Here is a 15,913-nt window from a genome sequence, read left to right as displayed (position 1 = left end):
AAACCAACCATGCTGCAGGGGGAAAAATTAAATCGCCTGACTGAGAGGTCACTTGTGAATAGTAACACAAGATCTATTACTGTTATTAGAGACTCTGGAGGACATTCACCCTTTTATGGTCTTTCAACTGCTGGAATGAAATATTTTAGTGGTAAACGACACCCTTCTGGGAGATCCTCCTAAAGATTCATTTTTTGGTGTTTGTAAAAAAAAAAAAAAACAGGTTGGGGGCAGGTGGAGGGGCCTCAGGGGGAGGAAATCACATTGTTCCTTTCAGATCACTTTTAAAATGTACTCATTTTGATTTGGTGTGATGGCAGTTGCTTTTAAATGTTCCTTATTACACCATTCTTAATCTAAGTCTATTAGCCCCACAGTTTATCTTTTGTAACATGTCATGCACATTCTGTAATATTTTCCATAGGGAAATTCATGATAGCGTACAAGTTCAGAGACTAGGATGTATGTGGTTTATGTCAAAATCTGGATTAAGCACTTTAAAATACATAAAATGAAAAGTCTATGGGATTATTTTGTTTATCTTTTTTAAAGTCTTTGTATATAAAACATTATGTGAGTATATATTTTAGCTCTGTGTGGCAACCATGCTGAGCATTAATTTTAGGAAATATTTTTAGAAGTGAATGAATAGCTATTGATCTGAGTTGATGCTTTATAACACAGTTATTAAATTGGGCACCAGAGTACCTTTCCAATAGATTGCATTCATTATAAACTGTCAATCCATTTGTTATAGTTTAGTACCACTCTGGAATCTTCTGCCTTTTTGCTCTTTTGCTATATGGTTGCAAATAGTTTTTGTGAGGATGAGAAAGAAATAAGACTAACTATCAATAGCTTTGCAAATAATTTGGGTAGATTTTTTTGTTAATTTTGAAGTAAAAAAACTGACTTTTTTCTTCTCGTTATTTGACTGCAGTGTCATCTTTTCTTCTTCTGAAGCTTCGTTTATTGCCCCAAAGATATGGAACTATTAGAGTCTGTGAATAGGCATATAAATTCTGTTGGATTTCTCAGTGCCTGCTTTTGTTACAGATATTTTGTTGGGTTCATTAAAACATATCTGTTGAAATGGGGGTTGGTAAGAAGGAAGAGGGAAGAGACTATATTGTCAGTAAGAATAATACATAGATACATGAGCTTTACCTGAAAATAAAAATAATTTTGTAAAATGGGAGATAAAAATGCCTTTTCAGGTTGCTAATGAGAGGCTTGACCTAGCTGCTGCTGCTGCTGCTGCAGCATCTTGGGGGATGATGAGAGATGCAAAATGCACTGTTGCTAGGCAACTCTCATGGCTGCCTTTGGAGCAGGTTCATATGTGCTAAGAGCTAATGAATCCTCATGTCTGCTCTTTGAAACTGTTCAAAAGCCAGTGAAGACATACCCAGACATTTAACATTTACAAGTACCTGAACCATTCTTGCCATGCCATTTAAACATTAAAAATTAAGTTGACCATTTAGTGGGCATTGAATATTGCTTATTTTTTCAAGGTGGTCAAGATTTCTGCCCTAATAAGTACATTTTCAAAAAGGAGCTCAGTAAGGATGAATGTTTTGATCGATGCTTATTAAATTATTCTATATGAAGGCTCTTTTAAATTTGAATGCTTTCCTCCCAACAAAGTGATAAATTTGTTGGTACTGGCCTCTTTAAGCCTCATAGAAAGTTTTTAATTAACATTGTCTTCATGCCTTGCTCAGCCCAAGGCCATTATTTCTGAAGATGATAGGAATCTGGAATCCAGAATTAATTTTGTAGGTGACTTGTCTAAAACTCCCTGTCACCCTACCAGAAAATTCCTGGACAGTAATCATAAGACTACTGTCATAGAACATGAATTAAATTCATGTTAATTAAATTAAATTTAATTCATAGAACATGAATTAAAACCTGATAATGGATCAGATAATGAATCTAAGTATTTGTAAGATCCTATCCAATCTCTAACAATACCTGCCTCTAAGAAGTGTTATAATAGTTATGAGTTATGAAAAAACATTGTGAAGTGCCATATAAATGCTGTGTTTTACAGTGAATTTCAAGGGATTGCCTGAATTTGTAAGAATTTTGTGTTACCAGATAATTATTCAGGCTTATTAATATTTTGTTGTAGAATATTGATAATCATAGTGAGATTTATAGCCTATAACCACTTATATTTTGACTGAATTAACCTGTGTTTCTCTTAATGTCATAGCTCCTAGAATCATGTGATAGAAAGCACTCAATAAATATTTATTCCTTAGAGTTTTATTGAATATCTTATATAGAATATATGTATTGTTTTGTTTCTTATAATATTGTAGATTCATTATAAACCTGCATATACTTGTGTTCTCTAATCTCTAAAATGAGAATAATAGAAGAGCCCACTTCATTAAATTCTTCAGGTGGGTTAAATGAGATAATCCAATATATAATACCTGATTTATAGTCAGTGCTCAACAGAAGTTATATGTGATTAAAATTGTGGTTGATTTTTATAGCTTCTTTATTTTACAATTATTTATCTGCTGCCTTATGTTCTAGGTGCAGTGCTGGGCTATTTAGCAAGATAGACATGTTCCTTGCATATCTGAGACCTATTGTCATTCTTTATCCCCCAAGTACATGTAAAGAGGGACGTTAACTGTTTTAAGTGTTCTTGTGTGTGCACGTGTGTGTGTGTGTGTGTGTGTGTGTGTTTTAAACTGCGTTTAGATGCATACAGGAAATAGAGAATAGTGCTGCTCAACAGAGGTATATGAGGCACATATACAGATTTAAATTTTCTGGTAGCTACGTTTTTTAAAAAGTGAAAATAAATAGGTTACATTAAGTTAAAATATTTTTTATTTACCTCAATATATCTGAAATATTATTTCAGTATATAATCAACATATTCATATACATCTTTGGCATGAAACTTTCCAAATCTGGTGTGTATTTTACCCTTCAGCACATCTCAGTTCACACTCATTACCTTTAAGGGCTCCTTAGCCACATGTGGTTAGCAGCTACTGGATTGAATAGTACACATGTACAGTAAAAAAAAAAAATCCTAGTGTTCATTTCTTTGATATAAGTATACCAAGGATTTAGAATACTCTTCTTATTGATCTTCTTGGCTAAAATAGCCTCACAGTCTCTGCAGTGGAATAGAAACCTGAAATGGTTAAGAACAATAATTCTTAAAATGGGCTTTTCAGAGAGGTACTAAGAGGGCGATAGAGTGTCAGGCAGATCTTCTTGGGGTGGAAGTAGTCAGTCTCAAACAGTATGTTAATTTTTCTTCCTTCTTAGGTCAGCCTTGAGTTTAATTCAGCTCTTATTTACTGAGTATTTGCTGTATGTGTGGTCTTGGGTAAATTCAAAAAGAATAGGAACAGAGTAGTTACTTATAAGGCGTTCACAGACTACGATAGGCAGCAGTCTTGAGAATGAATAACTGTTACCCAAAATATACTGAAATGTGTTTACAAAGCTAGAGTGACAAACAGGGCCTAGGGTATTCTTTGCCTAGAAAAGGGCAAACAGTTACTCTGTTATCCTTTTAGACATTTTTCATGGTTGTGTGTGTGTGCTAAGTCACTTCAGTCATGTCTGATTCTTTGTGACCCCATGGACTGCAGCATGCCAGTCTCCTCTGTCCATGGGATTCTCCAGGCAGGAATACTGGAGAGGATTGCCATGCCCTCCTCCAGGGGATCTTCCTGACTCAAGAGATTTTGTCTCTTGCATTGGCAGGTGGGTTCTTTACCACTAGTGCCACCTGGGAAGCCCCTATTTTTCGTGGTTAGTACATGAGTAGTTGAACTATCGTTTTGATAAAGATTGAACACATACAAGCTTCAGTAAGCCAGAAGGACTAGATTGTCTTGAAAACTAAGTTCAGCAAGAAAGCAGGGGAGAAGCATAATCAGATTTTGTTCCCGGACAGGATCCATCTTCTTTGGGCAGAAAGCCTGCAGTCTGTTTCATTCCTCCACTGAGCCTTTGCTGGGTTCTAATGCTCCCACGTCTACTTCCTACTATTCTACGTACTGGTCCTATAGCTTCTGGTCATTTAATGCAAATTCAGTCCCATCACATACTGAAAGAGTGCTGAAAAGAAATTTAGTAAAACAACATTACTATTTAAATTACATTTATTAACATAAATAAAGTAAAAATATTTTACTGAAGTAATATTCTTGTAATATATAATCGTAGTATGTATCCAGACAATATAGTAGTATGTCCAAGTAGTCATAAACAAATACATTTGTCTTAAGGCACTTTCTTCCCTCTGAACCACCTACAATACATTCGCATATATGAACGCAAAGCCATCGCGTTATACTATATATTCCTTTGCGGTTTGTGTCTTTCTCTCATTAATACAATATAGTCACCTTTCTGGGCTAGTTTGTACAGATCTAATTTATGGTGTTTGAAGGTTGCTGATGTTCTACAGGGTATCAACAGTTTAATGTATGTCATTGTTTCTGTATTGATAGATATTTAAGTTGTTCCTATTATTGTTGTTGTTGTTATTGCTGCCATTACAGATAATGTGGTAGCAAACATCTGAGGAATTCTTGGGCACTTCAGCCTTTTATGATACCACTGTTCAACACAGAAGTTTCTGCAGTGATGAAATTGTTCTGTTGTTCTGTAATCTGTGTTTTCCAATATGGTAGTCACTAGCCACTTGTGACTTTTGTGCACTTGAAATTTGGCTAATGTGACTAAAAGACCAGAGTTTTAATCTTATTTAATTTTCATTAATTTCAAAGTTAAGTAGCTGTATGTGGAAAGTGGCTATAGCATTGGGCAGCCCAGTGCTAGAATTTCTCCTTTCCTCGGAAAAAAGCATGCGTGCATGCTAAGTTGCTTCAGTCATGTCCAACCCTTTACAACTCCATGGACTGTAGCCTGCCAGGCTCCTCTGTCCTTAAGATTCTCCAGGCAAGAATACTGAAGTGGTTGTTGTGCCCTTCTCTAGGGGATCTTCCCGACCCAAGAATTGAACCTGTGTCTCTTACATCTCTTGCATTGGCAGGCGGATTCAACCACTAAGTCAACTTGCCACCTGGGAAGCCCATACTATTCAGTATATTGCAATTATCAAAGTTTGAATTGTTGTTTTCTTGTTCTTATATCTTCATTTCTGTCTATAGAAATTATTTTCTATGCTTTTAACCCTCAGAGTTAAGTTTGGCTTATTCAGTAAGTAATGATGGAAGTTTTAATTGTGAGTTCCTTGAATAAACTATAAACTACTTGAGAGCAGGGTCTGTCTTTTCGCAGCTCTGTTGCTAAAGCTTGACACAGCCCCCAGTGCAGTTGTCCCTCAGGTGTTTTTGACTGTTAGGTATATAACTCAGGGGAGAATTTACTGTTGTTATTGATTGAGAAATACTCTAGAAGTTGCTGTTTTAAAAAATTCTACATAACATTTGTGTTTTCTTCAATGCTAGGTTCTTTTAAGGCAGAATATGAAATGCTTCTGGGTCAGGAGTCTCCAAGACTATGCTCTGGTTTGTTGATTTGCTTTAAGGACTCACAGGACTCATTATCTAGTTCCAAATACAACTATGATTTATTACAGCTAAAGGGTAAAAGCAAAATCAGCAAAGGAAAAGGTTCATTGGGTGAAGTCCAGAGGAAACTGGGCACAAGTTTCCAAAAATCCTCTCCTAGTGGAGTCGCACAGAATGTGCTTAATTCCTCCAGCATGGAATCATGACAGCACATGTGGAGTGTTGTCTAATATGGAAGAGCATTAGAGACTCTGCCCAAGGGTTTTATTGGGAGCTGGTCAGCTCAGGCACGAGCTTCCCTGGTGGCTCAGCTGGTTAAGAATTCGCTTGCAATGAGAGAGACCTGGGTTCAATCCCTGGGTGGGAAGATCCCCTGGAGAAGGGAATGGCTACCCACTCCGGTATTCTGGTCTGGAGAATTCCGTGGACTGTGTAGTCCGTGGGGTCACAAAGAGTTGGACATGACTGAGCAACTTTCACTCACTCACTCAGCTTAGGCACAGCATTAGCATTGCAACTGTCTGTACAAACAGTTTAGGGACATTTATATCAATAAAGAATGGTAGGAACCTTCCCAAAATCCACTTTCTGAGACTCTACCCAAAGCCTAACTTTGCAAGGTGGCTTTTTAAGGATGATATGCTCAAGCCTGCTATGTTAACTCTTTTCTGCACAGATATTTGCTTACATTTTGATTAATTGAAGCTATGTTTTATATTTTAAATAGTAGTCCTGGCAATTTCTTCTATTATTCTTCTTTTTAATATTTGAATATATAAATATATATACCTTAAACAACTTCTCAATAGATGGTTATCATTCTCTTATTGAGCACCTCTGGTTACGGAAAACTTACTGCCTTCTAAGGCATCCCACTCTATTCTCTAAAAATTTCTCTTAAAACTTCTTTTCCATATTAAACTCAAATATGCCTTTCAATTTGAACCTTGGAATTACATGAAAAACCTAGTTTGTCTTTTACATGTTAGCCCTTTAAATTTTGTAGGTAACTATTGCCTGTCTTCAATTCTTCTATAACAGGAAAACAGAGTTTCCTGTTTCTCTTTGTCCTTTTTCTTTGTGGTTATAACAACAAATTCTATTTATAGTATTTTTTTCTGGCATATGTTTTCCATATTGTATGGTGTTTTAATAATATGAAATTTTGTTTTGTTTTGCTTTTTTCTTTTAAGCTGATTTAGACATAATGTTGTATGTATATTGGGGGGAAATCTTGTCTCCTACATTTTATTGAATTTCTGATTAAAAAAAAAATACATTTATGTGATGAGACTCCTAGATTAGGAGATTTTTATTGTTTTATTTTTTAAAATTTCAAGCATAATTAAGAATGGATGGATAGTATAATAAACCTGATTGATTCATCCCTTAGCCTCAGCAACTATCATTCCCTAGCTGGGCTATGTCTTCGTACCCTCCACTCTCCAGTCCTCAGCTCAGAAATGTTATTTTGAAGTAAATCTCAGATTAGAGCTAAACTTCTTAAATAAAATTTGAAAATTTTCTCTTCAGAAACATTGTCATCACCTTTTACTCTCCCATAATTGTGTGAAAATGTTTGTCTCACTGTATCTTTACATTACGTTTTAGAATTTTAAAATATTTCCAACTGCAGTATGTGAGGAAACTATCTTGTTTTCATTTTCAATTTTAAAAATTAGTAGTGAGATTTAAAGTTTTTATTCACTGCTTTTGTTTTTCTCTTTGAATTTTAGATATGTATGTGTTGTCCATTTTGGAGGGGGTGGATTCTGTATTTACTTAAGAATCTTTGCATTCTTTATTTAAAGTATCAAATCTTTGATTGAAAATTGTATGTATGTGTGTTTTCTTTTTTGTAACTGTTAGTGAGTACTTTACTGTATGGCAGAGATTGGGTTAGTTTGACTGGGTGTAGAATTCTGCATTTGGAACCATTTTTCTTCAAAATCTTATTTGTTTTCTAGTTCTATAGCTTGCAGTGCTGCTATGAAGAAACCCAAAGTTACTCTGATTCCTGAAATCCTGAGTGTATGTTTATGTGAACCTAATGTTGGTTTTTATTTTTCCTCTCTGGAAGCTTTTAGAATCTTCTTTTTGCCCTGGTACTCTGTAATTTCAATAAAGATGTGTATTGGTGTGAACCTTTTTTCATCTGTTGAACTGGTAATTGATGGCTTTTTTTTAATGTGGAAATCAAGGCCCTTGAATTCTGGGGAATTTTCTTTATTATTTTGTCATTAATTTCTTTCCCTCTACTGATCTGCTCTTTCTTTCTGGAACTTCTCTTACTTGGACCCTGAATTCTGTACCGGTCTTACATTTTTCGGGGCTTCCCTGGTGGCTCAGAGGGTAGAGTATCTGCCTGCAATGTGGGAGACCTGGGTTTGATCCCTAGGTCGGGAAGATCCCCTGGAGAAGGAAATGGCAACCCACTCCAGTATCCTTGCCTGGAGAATCCTTTGGAAAGAGGAGCCTGGTAGACTACAGTCCACTGGGTCACAGAGAGTCAGACACGACTGAGTGACTTCACTTCACTTACATTTTTCTTTTCTTTTCTTTCCCGGTTTTCTTCTCTCTACACTTTTACTTCACTTTCAAGGTGATTTCCTTAATGTTATCTTTCACCTTTTTTTGTTGTGCTAACATGTATTTAAATTCAGATGCTCTTAATGTTTTCTAAATGTTCCTCTGGAATTGTAGCCTCATAGTGAGATTTTTTTCCCGTAGGGAGCATGTAAATATTCACTTAAATTTTCTTCTAGATTCTTTTATTACTTTTCTTTGATATTTAATTCCTAAATCCATTTGGAATTCTTTTTCTTACATAGTAGTGTGTTAGGATTTCTCTTCTCCATTAACTAATCAGTTTTTCTAAAAACCATTCATGGATTAATCATTATCACCTTTTTCCCCTTACTGTTGGTTTGCACTGTTTCTATCATGGATGTCACTGTCAGTGTCTACTTACTAACATTCATCTTTCTAGTCTTATATTTTTCCTTGATGCAGAAGATTAGGCAGGATAGGAGTTTACTAAATCTGTTTTGTGTCATTCCTTAATGATACCCTGTCTACTCCAAGCAATTGAATGTCTTCTTATTCATTGTTGTAAGACATTTATATCAATCCTTTTTTATGTTTCTGACTTTTTTCATGAATTTTACTTCATCCTGGGTGTGAATCTTTTTGGTTAATATAGCTTTCTAGTCAGGTCATTTGTTTACCATTATTCATGTAAACCCTGTTTAATGTTCAGGCATTCATTTGAGACTGAACTGCAGCCTTATACAATTTATGGTATAAAATATCTACCACTTACTTATACTTCAAAAGTTTTTTGTCTGTGAAAAAGGAAAGTGAGGATTTGGAGTCGTACTTTATGTTCAGCCTATTTGCATTGTCCTTTTAATCTTTTTTTGCTTCAAGTGTACTATGAATTGGCTCACATTTACCATTGTCAGTCTTGCATAGTTTTTATTCCAATAAATTGATCTGACTGTCATAGCTTTGGGATCCTTGAGCAATTTACTATTTTAATAAATTCAAAAACATCGACTGTCTCTAGTTTTATTACATAGTTGCTTACCTCGCTGAGCTGTATTTAATTATATCTCATTCTTGGAGGGCATTCAAACTCCTCCTTTCAGCTCTCCAATGTAAGACTCATTGCCAGTGACAGACACAGTAGTAGAAATTGACTGTTCTGAACTGAAAGGAAAAATAAACACATTATGCTTTACTTATGGGACATTGGCTTTTAACTTTTGTTCTACCAGTCAGACTACGAAAGATTTAGATCTTACCATGATAGAAATGTATTAGGGCTTCCCTGAAAGCTCACTTGATAAAGAATCCGCCTGCAATGCAGGAGACCTGGATTTGATCTCTGGGCTGGGAAGATCCCCTGGAGAAGGGAAAGGCTACCCACTCAAGTATTCTGGCCTGGAGAATTCCATGGTACAGTCCATGGGGTCACAAAGAGTCAGACCGGACTGAGCGACTTTCACTTTCACATTTTCATGACAGGAATGTAAAACAAACTTTCGTTTAGGAAGGAAATTTTATGCTTACAGGAATTTACTCATTATAGTTGTTATTTAGATCAAGTTTTTTAAATATTAGCAATTGAAAAAAGTTGTGGTTTTACTCCTTTGTCCCACTGGTATTTACATCTGATAGCATGATGATTACTTTCTGTCAACAATTAAGTTTTCTTATACCATTTTCTAAATATATAAATTGTCCAGTTCTGAGAGAGAAATTCAGAAGACCAAGGAGACTAACCTAGAAATTAAGTTTAGGTAGAGAAAGGTCACGGTTACTTTCTTCCAGGTATTTCAGACTCTCCAGTGATATGGTACTTGAGTTGATCCATTCTAATTTGTGGTATTTCCTTGTTTATTCTTTACTCGGAGCTCCTATGTTGATGAACTTATTTTTCTATGTACTGGGAAATTCTTAGCTCAGATTCTAAAGATGTTCTGATAATATTGATATCTGGTAACACTTAACCTAAGAGGTAAATTTTTGTGATTCAGAGTTGTTTGGTCAGAGTACTGTCTCTAGGTACTTTTCTTTGCAAGTGGTAGGCTTTTAATAATTGTGTACCAGATGAAATATCTGCAGGACTATTACAAGATCTATCTTGCATATAGAATTTGAGCAGATAAAGAAATTAGGAGTGGTTTTTGCATTCTGAAAGCACTTATGATATGCTGGGACCTGAGATGCAAAGGCAATGAAGATGTCACCCCTATTTTTGGTAGCCAAACTGGCAAGTACATGGGCTCTTCAGAGTTATATTGCTTTGCTTTAGTCCCAACTCCAGTATGTACTACTCTGTTATTAATACCTTGGGCAAATTATTTGGCCTTTATGAACTTCAGTTTTATCATTTGAAACATGATAATCATGATTTCTTATAAAGTGCTAAGGAGAGCATTTGTAGTCACTGTTCAATAGATGTTAGCTGTTACTATTAGAGGAGTCATTATGAATCATATGCTCAAGCTGAATTGGAATAAAGCTAGAGTGAATATCAAACAGAAAGAAGATTGCCTAGTTGAGGCAATCTTTCTTCCCTTGACCTTATTTGACTCTCAAAGGTTAAAGTTCAAGACCCTAAGCCACTTATTTAGTTATAACATTATGAAATAATATGAACCACAGAAGAAAAAAAAATTACACTGTGTTTAGATTTCTTTGACGTTGCTGCATTTCTTCAGATTCTTATAAGAAAAAGAAATGATTAGCTTTTCAGCGCGTCCGTCAGTGAACTGCTTTCTACTGTATTACTGAAATAATAAGTAATATTGTGAGTAGACATGTCAAATAATTTAGGAAGATGGAATTAACTGATGTTCAAAAACACCATAGTACATTATGTACGTTTTTTTGTAAAATAAATCACTAAAAAAAACTCTTTCACTGTTAAAATTATTTAAGAATTCTTTTATGCTTCTGTTTGTGTGTACCATCCTAGCATATTCACTCTTTGTTTTATAAAATTTCACATTTTGCCAAATCACTATGCGGTACACCTGAAACTCACACATGTACACTAAATCAAGTGCACATCAATACAAATTTTAATTCATGTTTTATCTTTTCACTTCTAACTTAACATATAATGTTACCACTGTTTTATAAATGGCAAATACCTTTGTATACATAAAATTACTTCCATATTTTCATAGGACACTCTTGTGCAAAGATATTTCAGCAATTATCTAAGGGAGTTTATAAAATATGGTCTAGGAATTCACTTTATATTTCAGGTCTAGTTTATAAAACAAAAGTCAGAAAAGTTAAAGAAAACCAGATACCACTTTGGATATTTACCTCTTACTTCCATATGATGAATATGCCTTGAATTTTTTTTTCACTGGTGTCTTAATTTTTCAATGTTAATTTATAACTATCTCTTATATACTGTTAAAGTATAAGCTCTCTCATATTTTTTAAAAAGAGACTAGTTATAGACATTAATTATATCTCTCATTTGGAAACCAAAACGAATAATAACAAAGCCCTCTATAGTTCTCAATTTATAAGTGGATAGCCCTACTCATGATTTTCATTATAGGACTCTGAAAGATTATGCTGCTTTCTGCATAACTTGTACAGTGTTGCCCACATGGATATTTTTTGTGGAATCCAGAGTAAAATTTTTCTACTCTGTTCTTTATATGATTGACTCCAGGGAGATGCTGAGTTTTGTCTCTCCTGCTTTTTTCTTATATGTTTAGTCCAATTATAGGAAGAAGACTTAACATGATAACTCTTTATCCTATTATATACAGCCTGGAATCTTGTGTTGTTTTCATTTCTCCCAGTATAGAAGGGAGGAGTAAACTGAGATCTGAACTTCCATCCTCATTCTGCCACTAACTTTGTAATTCCCTCCATGCCTTACCTCTATCATCTGTAAAATAAAGTCATTTACCTAAATGAACTCAACAAGACTCTTCTGACTCTTAAAAAACAATCCCATGGTTCTTTTAAAAACAGTAGTGAAGAGCAGATAACATAAAATATACCTTCTTATCAAAATGAAGGTATACTGTATACAGGTTTTCATCTTGCAAGGCTAAATTTCTGTACCCACTGAGCAAGTCCCCATTTCTCCCTTCTCCCAGCTCTTGATAAGCACATTCAACTTTCTTTTTCTAAGACTGGCTAGTTTAGATACCTCATGTGATAGAACCACGTGATATTTGTCCTTCTGTGACTGGCTTGTTTCACATAGCATAATGTCCTCAAGATTTACCCATATTATAGTATATGACAGGATTTCCTTGTGTATGTATAGTCCACATTTTCTTTATCTATCCATCCATTGATAGTATTTAGGTTATTTCCATCTCTTGGCTATTGTGAGTAATGCTGCAGTGAACATTTTGTTGCTAAGTTGCTTCAGTCGTGTCCGACTCGGTGTGACCCCATAGACAGCAGCCCACCAGGCTCCGCTGTCCCTGGGATTCTCCAGGTGAGAACACTGGAGTGGGTTGCCATTTCCTTCTCCAATGCATGAAAGTGAAAAGTGAAAGTGAAGTCACTCAGTCGTGTCTGACTCTTAGCGACCCCATGGACTGCAGCCCACCAGGCTCCTCCATCCATGGGATTTTCCAGGCAAGAGTACTGGAGTGGGGTGCCATCACCTTCTCCAGTGAACATGGAGGTGCTTAATATCTCTTTGAGATCTTGATTTTGGTTCCTTTCAAATATTTGATTCAAAACATTTTTAATTGCCCATGTGTATTTTATTATAGAAACCAACAGTGCCAGATGAAACAAGTCGAACAATTAAAGTTTCTTGACATTCCATAAAATATTACAGAAAATCTTGTGTTTCAATCAAAAGACTATTGTTGTAGAATAAGTAGCTAATAGCAACTGAGCAGTTAATTTGTGTGTGTGTGTGTGTGAGTGAATAAATTTTAAAAGAGACTACTGCCGGTACTGGTATTCTCAGAAGTGGGATTGCATATATTAGTTTTTAATTTTTTGAGGAACCTCCATATTGTTTTTCATAGTGACTGCACCATTTTACTTTTTACCAACATTGCTCAAAGGTTGCAGTTTTTCTTCATTCTTGCCAACAGCTGTTATTTTCTAGTTTATTGATAATGGCCATTCTAACAGGTGTCAGGTGATATCTCATCATGGTTTTGATTTGCATTTCCCTGATGATTAGTGATATTAAGCATCTTTTCATGTATCTGTGGCTGTTTGTATTTCTTCTTTGGAAAATGTCTGTTCAAGTCCTTTGTTCATTTTTTAATTGAGTTATTTTATTTTTTGCAATTGATGTTTAAATAGTTCATCCGTATTGATTCTGTTTTTATGGCAGAATAATGGTCTATCATATGGGTATACTACATTTTATTTATCCCTTCATCAGTTGATGGATATTTGCATTGTTTCCACTGTTTGGCTATTGTGAATTATACTGCTGTGAAGGTTCACATGTAAGTTTTTGTATGGGTATATGTTTTAATTTCTCTTGGGTAAATACCTATGAGTATAGTTACTAAATCATATGGTAATTCTATTTAGCCAATTGAGAAACGGACAGGCTGTTTTCCTAAGGGGCTGCACCATTTAACTTTCCCACTGGCAGTGTATGAAGGTCCTGATTTCTCCACATCCTTGTCAGTATTTGCTATGATCTGTCTTTTCAAGTCATCCTGTTTGGTATGGGGTGGCATATTACTTGGTTTTGATTTGCATTTATGTCATGGTTAATGCTGGTTGAGTATTTTTTCCTGTCTTTATTGGTCATTTGTTTGTCTTCTTTGGAGAAATATCTATTCAGATCTGTTACTCTTTTAAAATTGGATTATTTGTCCTTTATTATGGAGGATTCTTGATATATTTATATTCTGGTTCTGTAAGTCCCTCATTAGATGTATGATTTGCAGATATTTTCTTCCATTCCGTGGGTTCTTTTTATTTTCATTTTCTTTATAGTGTCTTAAAAAAATCTTTTTTTTGTTGTTGGCATATAGCTGCTTTACAATGTTAAGTTAGTTACTACTGTATTACAAAGTGAATCAGCTATATGTATACATACACATCCCCTCTTTTTTGGATTTCCTTCCCATTTAGGTCACCACAAAGTGCTGAATGGAATCCCTGTGCTTATACAATAGATTCTTATTAATTATCTATTTTATACATAATAGTGTATATATGTCAATCCCAGTCTCTCAATTCATCCCACCTCCTCTCTTCTTGCCCCTCCACCTCCCCCCTCCCTGCCACTATCCATATGTCCATTCTCTCTGTCTGTGTCTCTGTTTCTGCTTTCCAAATAAGTTCACTGTAACATTTTCTAGATTCCACATATAAGTGATATTATGTGATATTTGATTTTCTCTTTCTGACTTAGACAGTCACTAGGTCCATGTACATGTTTGTGAATTCCACAATTTCATTCCTTTTATAGTGTCTTTTGAAGGACAAATATTTTTAATTTGATAAAATATATTTTATTTTGTTGCTCATGCTTTTGGTGTCATATCTAAGAAGGCTTTGCCTAACTCAAAGTCAGAAAGATCTACTCCTATATTTTCTTTAAGAGTTTTACAGTTTTTGTTCTTACATTTTAGTCTAAACTCTATTTTGAGTTAATTTTTGCTCAAAGGTTATTAATGTAGTATGAGGAAGGAGTCCAAATTAATTCTTTTGTAGGTGGAAATATAGTTTTCAAAATCCGACACCAGTTTTCAAAGACTCTTCTTTCTCCATCATGTTTTCTTGGCCTGTCTAAAATCAATTAAGATAAATGACAAGTTTTATTTCTAGATACTGAGTTCTATTTCATTGATCTATATTTACATTCTTATTCCAGTACCACAGTATTTTGATTGCTGTAACTTTGTAGGACATTTTGTATTTGAGAAAGTTGAATGTTCAAATTTCATTCCTTTTCAAGATTGTTTTGGTTCTTCTGGATCGCTTATTTTCATATGAATTTTAGGATTAATTTCTCAATTTTGACAAAGAGGCTAGCTGGAATTTTGATAGGGTTTATATTGAATCTGTAGATGTATTTGGGAAATATTGCCATCTTAATAATAAAAGGCATCAAATCAATAAATGATTTGCTTTTCTTATTTTATTGTGATATGCATAGGGATTGAAATATAAACTTGCAAGGAATTTTTTGTGTATTAATTCCCATAAAGTACAATTGATTTTAATTATTTTGTCTTGGAATAACATCACTGAATATTTCATTAGGTTGCTCATTAGAATTGTAAGCTTCTTTTTTTTTTTTTTAAAGAATTTGTAAGCTTCTTTAGGGCAGGATAGATCATAACTATTTTTTATTACAAAGAATTAATGTTGTGATTTTAGCGCCAAAAACCTAGAGTATTTAAACATGTATAAATAGATAGAACAAGAGCTCACAGGTAATTTAAAAATAAATAGGATATTAGTGATACTGTGAATTTATCATTAACAACAAATGGCTAACTGGCATTTTCTGTCTTTTAATTCATATATAATTCATATATATTCATAGTATTCCTTTGGAGAAAAATGAAATAATGATTGCTTTATAGATTGATTTCTTTTAAAAGACATAATTTGTATGTTCTTTAAATTCATTTTAGGTACCGAATCTGATTCCAGTTTTGATGTTCAAATTAGGAAGACCACTGGCACCTGTGTTATACAATGATATCTTGTATACTTTACCTACACTTGGTGTTCACAAGGTTTGTATATTAACCAGTTTACTTGGGAGCAGAAGGAAAGTGAGGCATGAAGAATACATTGAATTTTGTTTCTTACCATGTGAAATTTTGACCCTTTAATTTTTCTGCGATCACTACTTCCTTTGTTGGGCCAAAAATATTCGTTAAAAT

The 15,913-nt window shown here is 34.5% G+C and overlaps 1 protein-coding gene across 5 annotated transcripts in view; it reads left to right on the top strand.

Moving 5' to 3' along the window:
• FOCAD (focadhesin) overlaps positions 1-15,913 on the top strand; it is a 301,517-nt gene that overhangs the window by 122,693 nt on the left and 162,911 nt on the right. For all 5 annotated transcript variants that reach the window (XM_044939795.2, XM_044939797.2, XM_044939796.2 and 2 more), the window contains one exon: positions 15,659-15,763. In XM_044939795.2, coding sequence (XP_044795730.1) covers positions 15,659-15,763 — 105 coding nt within the window. The remainder of the gene's footprint in view (positions 1-15,658; positions 15,764-15,913) is intronic.

The sequence above is a fragment of the Bubalus bubalis genome, chromosome 3 (assembly GCF_019923935.1).
Source record: "Bubalus bubalis isolate 160015118507 breed Murrah chromosome 3, NDDB_SH_1, whole genome shotgun sequence".
NCBI lineage: Eukaryota > Metazoa > Chordata > Mammalia > Artiodactyla > Bovidae > Bubalus > Bubalus bubalis.
The sequence above is the reverse complement of the archived record's forward strand: the minus strand, read 5'-3'. Positions and strand labels throughout refer to the sequence as shown.